Source organism: Aulonocara stuartgranti, assembly GCF_965226115.1.
Source record: "Aulonocara stuartgranti genome assembly, chromosome: 13".
NCBI classification, from domain to species: Eukaryota; Metazoa; Chordata; class Actinopteri; order Cichliformes; family Cichlidae; genus Aulonocara; species Aulonocara stuartgranti.
The window spans coordinates 34,390,651-34,403,118 of record NC_138949.1 but is presented as its reverse complement, the minus strand read 5'-3'; the positions used below and the strand labels follow the sequence as shown (position 1 = coordinate 34,403,118).

General features: G+C 46.5%; 3 protein-coding genes across 8 annotated transcripts in view; 2 read left to right on the top strand and 1 right to left on the bottom strand.

Annotated features, from left to right (window-relative positions):
* Positions 1-2,045, top strand: part of abhd12 (abhydrolase domain containing 12, lysophospholipase) — a 10,318-nt gene extending 8,273 nt beyond the window's left edge. For all 4 annotated transcript variants that reach the window (XM_082558056.1, XM_082558058.1, XM_082558057.1 and 1 more), the window contains 4 exons: positions 74-156; positions 865-943; positions 1,521-1,648; positions 1,723-2,045. In XM_082558056.1, coding sequence (XP_082414182.1) covers positions 74-156; positions 865-943; positions 1,521-1,648; positions 1,723-1,759 — 327 coding nt within the window. In that variant the 3' untranslated portion in view covers positions 1,760-2,045. The remainder of the gene's footprint in view (positions 1-73; positions 157-864; positions 944-1,520; positions 1,649-1,722) is intronic.
* The window catches only part of gins1 (GINS complex subunit 1 (Psf1 homolog)), a 16,394-nt gene extending 10,774 nt beyond the window's left edge, over positions 1-5,620 (bottom strand). The window contains exon 1 of one of the 2 annotated variants that reach the window (XM_082558060.1): positions 5,096-5,620. In XM_082558060.1, coding sequence (XP_082414186.1) covers positions 5,096-5,218 — 123 coding nt within the window. In that variant the 5' untranslated portion in view covers positions 5,219-5,620. Of the gene's footprint in view, positions 1-4,638; positions 5,009-5,095 lie in introns of those variants that run through there. The other variant, XM_082558062.1, reaches the window with a different exon arrangement.
* Positions 5,621-5,716: 96 nt separating this feature from the next.
* Positions 5,717-8,316, top strand: LOC309720866 (barrier-to-autointegration factor-like protein). Of its 2 annotated transcripts, none has more exons than XM_082558065.1 (3): positions 5,717-6,195; positions 7,242-7,372; positions 7,976-8,316. In XM_082558065.1, the coding sequence occupies exons 2-3, from the start codon at positions 7,247-7,249 to the stop codon at positions 8,120-8,122; spliced, it is 273 nt and encodes a 90-aa protein (XP_082414191.1). In that variant the 5' UTR covers positions 5,717-6,195; positions 7,242-7,246; the 3' UTR covers positions 8,123-8,316. The 2 variants fall into 2 exon arrangements, with proteins under 2 accessions (XP_082414191.1, XP_082414192.1); XM_082558066.1 differs by lacking the exon at positions 5,717-6,195 and adding an exon at positions 6,227-6,477.
* The last annotated feature ends 4,152 nt before the right edge of the window (positions 8,317-12,468 follow it).

Below are 12,468 nucleotides of genomic sequence, written 5' to 3'. Positions count from 1 at the left end.
AACACACACAGACACACACACAGACGCACACAGCTCCTGCAGGTGTGTCTCACAGTGCGTGTGTGTGTTTCAGGTGTATCGGTACCTGCCCGGCTTTGATTGGTTCTTCCTGGACGCCATCACTGCCAACAACATCCGCTTCACCAGCGATGAGAAGTATGTACCTCATCAAAGCTCCTCCCACGTGAAACGTGTTTTCGAGCGGCGCCCGGCTGCTCGTCAGCAGCTCGCTACGTCGTTTTTAAAAAGCATGCGGCTGTTTGACCTGAATCAGCGTGCAGAGCGCCTCCGAGCGTTTACTTGTTCTCGGGGTTCGGAGTAAATTCCTGAGTGGGTGGAACAGGAAACGTTTTTACCGTCTTTGGATAATTTTGGAGTTGATGTTAAATTGTCCGAGGAACATTTCGAGTTTCTCGTGAAGTTTAAACCGAATCGTTGATTTTTCACTTTTATGACCCGAGCAGGTCTGACGGATGGAGCTTGATTGTTTTTAGACGCTGATCCTGGATCTGCTCGTGCAGCGTCAGAGAACAGACTTTCATTACAGCTGCTGACCTTCGACCCTGCAGACTAATCTGGAAATATTAGCTCGTTATGTGTGTGTGAATATCTGGTGATTCACACACACATAACCCAAACAGCAGCACCTAGTGGCTGTTAGAAGAACTGCAGCCCCTGAATGCAGCAGAGGCGTTTAGAATAGAATAGAATAGCCTTTATTGTCATTGTACAGAGTACAACGAAATTGGAGTGCCACTCCCTTGGTGCAAGTTTCAATAATAAATATAAATGTAAAATATAAAAAGTACAATAAAATAATTGCAAGTACAAGTTTAATGTCCCTGAATGTTTGTGTGTCTGCAGCATGAACCACATCTCCTGTCCCGTGCTCATCCTCCACGCCGAGGACGACAGCGTGGTTCCTTTCCACCTCGGTAAGAAGGTAAGAAAGTGTGACCGAAACATCTCCACCAATCTAAAGAAATCCGTCAAGAACAAGTCTTATTCTTTAAGACAGCGGCCCCCAACCCGCACGGCACGGACCGGGCCGCGAGAGTTGAGGCTCGGGTGTGAAGTTTCTGGTTTTCAGGGTTTTTATCGTTAACTCGGTAGAACTGAAGCTAAAACGAAAACATTGGACAGATTTCTGCTGTATTGTCACGTTAATAGAAACCGGAACGTTTCATGTTTTTAAAGAACGTTCTGATGTGGACGGATCTGCTCCGGCAGCATTTATGCAACGCCAAATCACAACAGGGCGCTTTTCATAGAGCCGACGATCACACAGAGAGGAGCCAACAACCAGACGACCCTGTGAGCAGGCGCATAGGCGAGGGTGGGAGCAGGAAGAGCCAGGCTCAGGGAGGGTGGCGTCGAAGACGGGAGAGAGAGGCACGAGTTTCTGTGTGACCGATCTGTAGAGCCGCGCTGTGACGGTGTAGACCGGACGCAGCACGCCATTTTTCCTGCAGTAGAAGAAGAAACTGAGACTAACCCGCCTCCTCGCCCTCTCCCTGCAGCTCTACTCGCTGGCGTCGCAGTCGAAGAGCCTGAGCGGTCACAAGGTTCAGTTCGTGCCCTTCCCCGCCGCGCTCGCCTACAAGCACAAGTTCATCTACAGGAGCCCGGAGCTGCCAAACATCCTCAGGTAGGATCAGCTCGCGGTGATGTCACGGTGAGCCGCGAAACCGCGCTCACGCTGCTCTTTGTCTTCTCTTTCAGTGATTTCCTGGGCACAGCTCATCCCGTCGCACAGTGAGGACAGACAGGAAGTACTCGGATTACTCTCTGCACTCCACGACAGCCGCACCGCCGCGGCTCATTTTGTCCTCGCATGACCTCGACACATCATTCCTCCTTCTGTTAGCATTCCTCCCACAGCCGCGCTCGCGTCACAGCACGCAGGGTCGCCACGGCAACCGATGCTTTTAAAGAGTGGTGGCGTGGAGTTTTTAATATTTTTGTGTGATTGTGTCGAGTTTATCACTGGAACTTGTCTGAAGGCCTGTTACAACTTGAATTAAATATTATTTGTTTTATTTGTCTTCATTTATCAGTTCTGCTGTTTGTTTCAAAAACATCTGAAAATGTTGATGTCAGCATTTCTTACAATGACTGAAATAAAGAGATTTTTATTTTTCAATGTAAAGATGCAAAAATATCCAAAATTAAAGTAAATGTTAAATCATCAGATGAAAGAAAAAATGTTAACAAGGCAATTTTGACGACGAAAATCTCGTTTAAAAACAAACAAGCAGAAAACGAGTCGAGGACGAAGCTTTCTGTGTACAAAACATCAGGTTCATGTTTCTGTGGTGAAGGAAATAAAAACAGCAGCAGAAACAGATTCTGACGCGAAACCATTACCCACGAGACACCTGGGCGCTCACGCCGGGCCTCGAACAAGCAACTCAAAACCAAAATAACAACAACAATAATATTAATGAGCTCTGAGCTGATGATGATGCTCAGCTTCATCGAACACGATGATTTTTTTAAACTAAAAGAAGATTAAAAAAATAAAGATTTAGTTTTACAAGCTGCTTGGTTCCCTGAACGCACCGCCACAGACACGCGCTCGTTAGCTTATTTATGCTGTAATGTGATTGGATAGTGAGTAAACAGCGCTCTCTCGCTGTTTGACTCAAAGGCACGATTCTGCACAAATATATCCACCTGGACGTACAGGCAAAATGCAAATGCTATTTAAGGTCTCCTCACAACAATGATAAGAAAAATAAACTGGGCCAATATGGCATGTTTGTTAATACAGAGACACACATGTTAATGTGATCTCTGGTCTCCCACTCAGAGACACAGGTCTCAGAGTGTCCAGCATTCAGACCTGAGGACTCATGTGAGAGAAAATCTGCTCACACAGATATTAGAGCCAAACACTGTCAATAAGGCCTCTGCAATGTTCTGAAGACAGTTAAACGTGTCAGGTAGTGACGTCCAGCAGGTGAACATGCAGCTCCATGAACATGCACAGCTGTGGAGTCCAGCTGTGTCCATAGTTCTGCAAACTTTGACCCCACAGAGTCGAGCTTTTCAGTTCAATCAGCTGCATTTCGATTAACTGGCATTAACTCAGCCAGTTAATGCGAGACAAACCAGCTGCTCATTAAAGCTTCTGGTTTGATCAGTCTCGAGTATACGGATGTATCCGTGTATTTCCGTGGTGCTGATGCTGAGCCGACAGCTGCTGAAGCATTTGAAGTGTCTGAATGTGGAAATTTCAACATCGCTTGAAAAAAAACTGCCAGCTAACAACGTCCCTCTGACCAGTAGACGAAGTTATTTTTAGCCAATTACAAGTTGAATCTGGTACTTGGGGTTGTTAGCTAAGATACCGTCATTAAGAAGCGGCACACCTAATGTCTCTGCGAGCTGATTTGCGATGTGCACCGCTGGCCCGGCCATTTATTTTTTAATGCACCTGCTCAGATTAACTCACTGCGTGTCGTGTCCAGGGCTGGACTGGGACAAAAAAATGGCATTTTGACTGGAGACCGGCCCCCCAGGTATTAAAGCCATAAAGCCTTTGAATGAAAACAAATGCTGTTGTGACAGTCCCATATGGAAAAGAAATAGTAAAAACTTATATGATTTACTCATGAAAGTGGCCACTTTCTCATTACTTTCATATATTGTTTTAGTATCCAAAACATACAAGTTTCATTATATAATTTTTCAAAGGATCTTATATCTGTTTTTACTCTTGTATGCTTTTCATACAAGTTTCACACAAGACAGATACAAACTTTATAAGATTTATATACATCTTTTCCATATGTACACTGTCTTGTTGGTATATTTGCTAGACCTGCCCCTGCACAGTTACCAGCTGTCAGCTGCTTAGAAAAGGATCCTGGTGTTATTTGTCTCTCAGAAACAGTTCATAACTTCAACTCATTCATGTCACCTAAAAGGTAAACCTGTTTCTCCATCACCTGTTCAGCTCTGATGGTTCAGTAAGGACATCTCCTGGTTTCATCTTCATGTTTCCCTCTCACCACATATCTAAACAGACATCATGACCAGCAGCTTTACAGCTGTGGCTCCAGCAAACATCAGCTGATACTAGAAATTAATATTAAATCAATTCTAACAACAGCTGATCAAGCTTAAACGTGCTGCTGTTGTTTAGCGCGGCATCTGCAGGTTTCCTCTTTCGGCGCAAAGTGATAAACAAACAAGAGAGACGATCAGCTGATCATTGATCAGTTTCATGATTGAAGTAGCAACAGGAGAGAGAGGAGAGAGAAGAAGAGGCAGCTGTGCAGCGTAAAGACAGAATAAATCCAGCTTTGTGTCTTTTTTCCATTCTAGCTAAAGTCCGGGACAAACTGCGTCTCTTCTCAGCTCAATACGAAACGTGTAATATTTTCTCTGAATGAGGGACCATCCCATTTTTTTAAGGAGCCGTTGGCAACTCTACTAACCTTATGAATAAAATAAAGTTCACTATCAGTAACATCATAGCACCCACCCAGCTGTATAAAAACTCCGTCAAACTGGCTAGAACGCAGTATGAGTTATTGCAACTGACAGTAAAAAGTCAGCAACATGAAAATAAACTCCACCTAAACTTGGTTCATATCTGACCCAGATAGACTGCAGGTCATAACTTCTTACCTGAAGTTCAGTTCACCTGACACTCGGACTGGTGGCTGCCTCGGGTCTCTCCTCCTGCCTCCCCTTCCCTCATCCACCTGTTGCCTCTGTGGAAGCCCCGCCATAGCCACCACCAAACAACGGAGTTATTTCTACACATCGACCTGCATCTGGCCAATCCACCACCTCTCATTGTTCATGCCGTTACAAAAAAAATAAAAAATAAGTCACTGGGGATATGCCCGGTATGCCCGATGGCCAGTCCAGCTATGTTAACCTGCAACCAAATCTGCAGCTCCATACAGCAATGTTACGACTTAGATTATATCTTATAACTCATAACTCTTATGTTAGCTGCCCTCAGTAGCAAACTGTCTGAAATATTCCACAGCTGCAATAATTCTTTAAGTGTTATTTTTTCCTTGGTATTCTAATTTCACCGAAGTTTACTAAACTCAACAAACTTGATATTACTTACCGGGACATTTATTCTGTCCTCATTTTCTTTCACCGAAGAATTGTTTCCTGCAGTGCCATCTTTCGCGCTTGGCTCTCCTACCTTTGCTAACGTGATGCGCATAGCGCAGAAGCGATGCTGCATTCACTTACACTCGGATATCTGAGCTTCACCGTGAAAACATAATCGGACATTTAATATTTGATTGAATTTTATTGTTTTGCCTTTGGGGTGGCCAGTCTGGTTGGGGGGGGGGGGTGGCCTGTGTCCCCCCAGGCCACCCCGCTGGACACGCCACTGGGGCCAGGGCGAAGTCGTAGTCCCGGGGCGTGGCCACGTTCCGGTCCTTCACCAGCGTGAATTGCAAAGTCTTCTTGATCTCTGCGACGTCCGCGAGCCCCGCACGCTGATCTGCTTCCGCCTCTCATGGTCGGTCAGCGGCACCGCCATGTTTCCGCTAAAGTACCCGGGTCACGGAGCGAGGGGAGCGAGGTGACCCGCAGACAGTGGGAACGCCTGTAAGAACAGCCAGAAGAGTAGCTACGGCCCCGCCCACCACACCAACACCGTGGAGATCGTGGGGCGGGGCTTTATGGGTAGGGGGCGGGGCAATCAGTACATTGAAAAAAAGAGTCCGCAGCGCTTTTACTTTCATGCACCTGGCTCCGTGTGTGACTGGATCAGCGGCAGCCGTCACGGCTCTGACGTGTCTGAGCAGGACTGCAAGCTCGTGACGTCACACACGTGTTTGAGGCTCAGGAGACACCTGGACCTGTGTGCTGGGCTCACCGTGAGTGGGAGGATTCTCACGGCGTGTTTAGTTTGAAATCACAGAATCTGCGCTCCAAAAAACAAAAGATGTTTGGGGATCTCATTTTCACCGAGGAGTGACTCCTCTTCAACTCACGCCATCTTTGAGTCTCTGCGTCATGACGTCACACCACGAGCGTCAGGGAACTCAGCGTGCATCCGGGTTTCCACAATAAAACGCTTCCTGTTCGAGCCGCCGCTGTGCTCAGGTGAGCTCCTCGTGCTCACAGGTACGCGGTGTGTCTCCTTAGTGTCCAGCGCGTGAGACCGGCCCAGGTCCACATCAGCGGGATCGAGTCCTCCTGTGACAGGTAGAGCTTCCACCTGCAGCTGGTTCCACTGGTTTTAATGGGAGTCCAGCAGCAGACACACGCGCACAGTTCAAAACTTAAACTGGTCTGAAGCCACAAGGAGCGCTGACCCCGCCCCCTGCAGCCCTCAGCTTCCTGCACGGTTGAAAACTCAGCAAGGAAAATCGCTATTGGCTGTCCTAAAAGTCGCTAAATGACGTCATCGCCTAATTTGCATAATTGGTCATGCTAATGTAATTGTAACGTTGTCGGAGAGAGAAATAACATCGTGGAAGAGACAAAGTGAGTAAAAAACGTCCTAAATGCAGTTAGTTTGTTTAGAACTACAAATTAAATTTCTTTTAGCAATTATTGTTTTTTGTAATGCCACAATTCCAACCCCGCAAAAGTGACCCGAAGTAGGCACTCTGGTGGAGTTACAGTGTGTGTGTTTATAAGTAGTTTTAAACCTTGTGATCCACAAAACAGCATAAGAGTAAAAGAACTGACTGCGTTACAGTCAGTGCGGAGCAGCGGCTTCGCTCATGCGCGGTTCATTTGCAGTTTGGGCACACAGGTGTGAGCGTCTCCTGCCCTGATAGCAGCTGGGGGAGGACTTTCCTCCCCCCGTGAGCGCTTTGGCGCGGGTGAGGTGCCCACGGCAGCACCGCTGCTTGTTGAGAGTAAGAGCGATACGTGCTTTCAAGTCTCCAAAAACACCAGAAAAAGTCTCCAGATTTGTTGCTTGTCCCTTTTTAGAAAATAAAGTCGCTAAGGGGTCTGAAAAGTCACTAAATATAGGGACAAAATCGCTAAGTTGGCAACACTGGCTTCCTGCTGAGAGGAGAAGGCCACTGAGGTCAAAGGTCTCCTGCAGATCAGCCACACTCTTCTGCAGGTGATCCTCCAGCTTGTGAAGGTTTCCAAACTTTAACTTTCCCACAAAAACGTTTTTAGAGTTCATTTTGACACCAATGATCCGAACTCGCTCCAGACGAGTAGGAGAGGGTTTAGTGTGTGTGTGTGTGTGTGTGTGTGTGTGTGTGTGTGTGTGTGTGTTCCTGCAGTCAGGATGTCGACCACGTCTCAGAAGCACCGGGACTTTGTTGGAGAGCCGATGGCGGACAAACCTGTGACGGCTCTGTCAGGCATCGGAGAGACTCTGGGGAAGAAGCTGGAGGAGAATGGCTTCGACAAGGTGCACACACACACACACACACACACACACACACACACACACACACACACACACACACACACACACACACACACACACAGCACACGGCAGCTTCACTGCTGTGTGCTGTGTAGTCAGATTGTAGTTCTGTTGGAGCATTTTAACGACCTCACATGACCAATAATGGCTGCTGTGAGGTACTAACAGAGCGTCCAAGAAGGCGGAGCTCCAGGTTTGGTACACGGTGAAATTCAAGGATTTTGATTGGATGTTACTGAGCACTGATCAGCAGGTTTCAGAGTCTGTGTGATGCTCCTGTGGGTTCTAGCATTAGCTGCTAACTGAGAGCACAAACATGGTCCACAGGTTCAGTTCAGGTGAAGCTAGCAGACAGCTAGCAGCTACAACTGCCTGTGTCACCCTCCACCTTTTAGGCAGACAGGCCACGCCCCTGATGGTGCAAACTGAAAGCCTGAATAGAATCCAAATAGCTGACTTATAAAGACCCTCTGTGCAGTTATCACAGGGGAAATTATCCACAGAGACTGTAACTGGACTGACTCACGTGTGTGTGTGTGTGTGTGTGTGTGTGTGTGTGTGTGTGTGTGTGTGTGTGTGTTTCAGGCATATGTGGTTCTCGGTCAGTTCCTGCTCTTGAGGAAAGACACGGAGATGTTCACCGATTGGCTCAAAGACTCCATCGGCGCCAACTCTCGCCAGGCCAGCTCCTGCGCTCAGTGCCTGAAGGAGTGGTGTGACGCCTTCCTCTGAGGTGCCGCCTCTTCACAAAAACCACACCTGCGTTTGCTCACTTCCTGTTTCGGAGGCTTCTGATGGCTCTGCTGTTGTTAGGTGTTTGAGGTGGACTTCCTGCAGGAGCGCTGTGATGTCACAGCGCTCTGCCAGGTGTCTGTTTACCTGTTTCACTGAAGAACGTTTACATGAATAAAAGCTTTGTCTCCACGGCTTGCTGTCTTCTTTCTGAGTCCACCATAAAAACATCGAAGCCTCTGTATGACAGGGTACAGCGCCACCTGCTGCTGGATTTGTAGATGTGTTTGTGTTCATGCACGAGTACATGTGTGACATCATCCTGTGACATCATGCACGTACAGTGACACAGATCAGCCTGAGAGACGCTCGAGGACGCTGACCTGCTGGTGCTTTCCCCGCCGCCTCCTTAAGTCCACCCCTCTTAGAAATGGCTTCAGAAGAGGGCGGTTCCTTTTTAACACCGGACAGGTAAGTTTGAGGAGCGTTTTGCTCTTAGTCCATGAACTCATCATTTAAGAACTTTGTCTAATATTAAAAGTTGTTTGAGGATGTAAGAAAACGGATGCTGTGAACTACAGAGTCCAGCGTTTGTGTGTCGGGCTGTGAACATGCTGTGAGGCTTGAACACGGAGGACTCGGCTTCATCATCATTACTGTTCTCAGAGCTCTGACGCGATGAGCCGCACACAGCCTCTTTAAGCTCCTCCCACAGAAGGGAGGCTGCTGTTCAGGACCAAGTTCTTAAATTCATCCTCGTGTTCTTGTCGCTTCCTATCTTTGGGTGAGAGCGCGGATATCTGACAGCAGGTGAGCGTCAGGTTTGTTTGCACCTGAACATTCATTTGGAAGCATGGTTAAATATTGTTGATGCTCGTTTTTAGTTCAGTACATGGAATAAATCACTGGTTTGGAGAGGATGATGATTCGGTGCTTATCCAAGGCTGTGTGACACATTTTATCATCTGATCCTGTAACTGCAGCACAGCTTCCACATGTTCTTGAAAAGCTGTGAACACACTGCTTTTAAAGTGTCCACAGTCTGTTTCTTCTTATTTCTGGATTATTTATGGTTGAGAAAACAAAACCATGTTTTCAGTGTTTTGTTTTTTTTTTTACAGTCCCAGGTGTTTGTAAGTTAAAGACCCTACAATACTGTCCCACCGAGGGGCAGCCATCTGCTGTGTAAATCTGGCAGTGAGGCCAAAGACGAGGTTCAAAATCCATTTTTGGATACTGGATCCAAACATAAACGTCCAGGTTCCCGTTCTCAGACCTGGGCTGTTCCTCCAGCTCCAACAGCGAGCTGAACCCGGCAGGCTGTCTCCCTCAGGGAGGCGCTGTGAAGTCCTGACTCCATCTCTAAGGCGGAGCCCAGCCACGCTTCAGGGACCATAGCTGAGGGTGGAGCTCGCCCAGTCACTCCCCTCACTCGTGAATTGATTAAATAATCAAGAGAGCTCCGTGACGTCTGCATGAACAGGACCCATAATAATAACTGTGGTAACGTCAGGGACCGAGCAGAAAGGACACAGCTGCTTCAAAAAAAGGGATTTTATTGACCCCAAAATATGAAAATCTATTCAACACAGCCAAAAAACTTCAACAGGCAGACCAATAAAAGAGTTCAACTCAATAAACTAAACTCAAGATTAACAAAACCTTCTGTTTGCTGCTCAGGATGCCGATGATCACTCAGAAGCACCTTCGTCAGCGACCCGTGTTAGAGAAACTAGAGATGAATTATATAACGTTAAATTACTGTTAAACAAATGACTAAGTTTACTTCAGCCATATTCCATATAAATCAGGTATCATACAAAAATAAAAATAGTCATGACAATAAAAGACTTTCAGGACTTATACTACACCAACATCTGTTATACTTTGGCACTAAGGGAACACTTGCCCCGATCAGATCAGTGAGCTGGGCTCTTTTATTCTGAACATGAACTACTGTTACAGCAACAGACATGGACACAACAACTCAATGCCCACTATGTGAAGCAGCCGAACACATGCCTGCTCCTCTCGCTGACTGAGATAAACTGCTGCCATGTTTGTTTTCCATCTATACTGTCCAGTCTCTGCTGGACGTGGTACAGCTTCTGTAAACTAATGTCCTGGCTGCTCGAGGCTCCGTTTTCTCTGACAGTTTCAATCAAAATTAGAAACGATGCTCTTGTGACCCGTGGTAGGTACCTATTTAAAATAGGACAGAGCCGTAGGCGCACAAAGGGTTTAATTTTTAATACAAAATAAAAGTAACAGTATAACAGCTGCACCTAAAAACAATTAAAAACTTTACTTTATTGAAAACGATAAAACTGTATGATTGCCCGTGAGACAGGGGAACCGGGGAAGCGTTTAATAACAAATCGACACAACACGCACATTAAAAAGGGACGACAACTCACACATAACCCCAAATGGGGAAGACACTCTAGGAAAAGAGAGCAAAGCTTCAGTGCCGTCTTCACTCGGGCTCACCGCGGCAAAACGCGGCAGGACAAAAAAAAGGATTTGTTTTCCACGCAGCGCCTTCACCGTCTGCAGCGATATCCCTCTCTCCCTCCCTCTCTACCTCCCTCTCTCCCTCCCTCTCTACCTCCCTCCCTACAATGAAAACAATAATGGCCCAAGAATAGATCCCTGCAGTACCCCCCATGGCAGAGGGACCAGAGAGGATGAGGCCAAACCCAACTTAACGCAAAAGCTCCTGAGAGATATGATTTTATCCACGAAAGTGCCCGGCAGGATAATCGAGAGATCAGCAGGTCGTGATCCACCGTGTCGAATGCAGCAGTCATATCCAATAGAACAAGCACTGCATGTTTACCACAGTCCGTTGCTACCATAATGTTGTTCACGACCTTTATGAGAGCCGTCTCTGCGCTGTGAAACGGCTTAAAGCTCAGAGGTGGGTCTGAAGTCATAATGGAAGTGTGTGAGCCTGGTTTCTTAAGTTGGGGATGGATAACTGCATGTTTAAACTCACTCAGTACTTGACCTGACAAGAGGATGGTAGTGATTATGTTCAGAACATGTGGTCCAACAGTAGGAAACACTTTGGTTCCTAGTTTGTGAGCAGAGTGAAAATTGAAGTGTGTTCCTCACCAACAGGGGGCAGTGTTTACCACACAGTGCTGCCTGGTTTCCTTGTAAAGCAGCCGGGTGTCCATCAGAGAGCTGCTTATCCCTGCACGGCTCTCTAAAGAGGGTTTTCCCTCGATTGGAGCCTCAGCTATTAGGCAGCAGTATTCCTCCCAGCAGGAAGGACCTGTTTGAGCTTCCATGAAAGCAAAACAGAGGTAATATATCAGGCCTAATAATACCTCACGCAGCCCGCTTATTAATTATGGTTGGCTTGGGTCACTCATCAAACAGCGCGTCCCAAATCTGGGACACATCACTCGGAGCTTAAATTTAACAAACAGATCACTTCTGTGTTGCCAAAAAGCGTTTTGCAGTTAAGGCAGTTTTGTCAGGGCGCAGCTTGGAGAAACTCGGCTTGACTATTGTAACGCACTTTACAGCCAAGCGCCCGTCTCTTAACTGCCCATACGGAAAAGAAATAGTAAAAACTTACATGATTTACTCATGAAAGTGGCCACTTTCTCATTACTTTCATACATTGTTTTAGTAAGTATCCAAAACATACAAGTTTCATTATATAATTTTTCAAAGGATCTTATATCTGTTTTCACACTTATATGCTTTTCATACAAGTTTCACACAAGACAGATACAAACTTTATAAGATTTATATACATCTTTTCCATATGGGTGGTACTATCCTGTCCTCCTTCATCAACTTCCTGTTTATCACAGAATTCATTTCAAAGGCCTAACGTTGGCTTATAAATGCCTCCATCCCTTTCTGATGTACTCCAGCCCCGTGTTCCCTCGCAGGCCGACCAGCTGCTTTTGGTTGTTCCAAAATCCAGGTTGAACTTTATGGGGAAAAAAGCTTTTTCAGTTGCGGCGCCCAAACTTTAAGTATATGACACACTTCCTGCTTTTAAGTCTCTTTTGAAAACATCTTTTCCCCACCGCGTTTGGAGCGCTGTGAGTAGATGTGCTCTTTTTATTTTATGTGAGCAGTTTTACCATTTATCTGTTTTTTGTTCAGTACTTTAGGAAAACTTATGAATAAATTGGATCTGAATTTGATGGCTCGTACGCTGCAGCCGAGGATTCGCTCGTGCGCAGAGATCCCATCAGACCTGATGGCGTTGGACTGAGACGCCGCTCCTGCTGCGGCGATGCTGACGTCTCAGGAAACGACTGAAGAACACTTTCACGCAGCTCTTCGTACGAATGACGCTGAGATGAGATGAAATCATC

What these genes read in the sequence shown, in the direction of transcription:
- LOC309720866 (XM_082558065.1), top strand. Translation starts at nt 7,247, where the DNA reads ATGTCGACCACGTCTCAGAAGCACCGGGACTTTGTTGGAGAGCCGATG. An exon ending in AGGAGAATGGCTTCGACAAG is followed by an intron (nt 7,373 to 7,975) that starts GTGCACACACAC and finishes TGTGTGTTTCAG; the next exon opens with GCATATGTGGTTCTCGGTCA.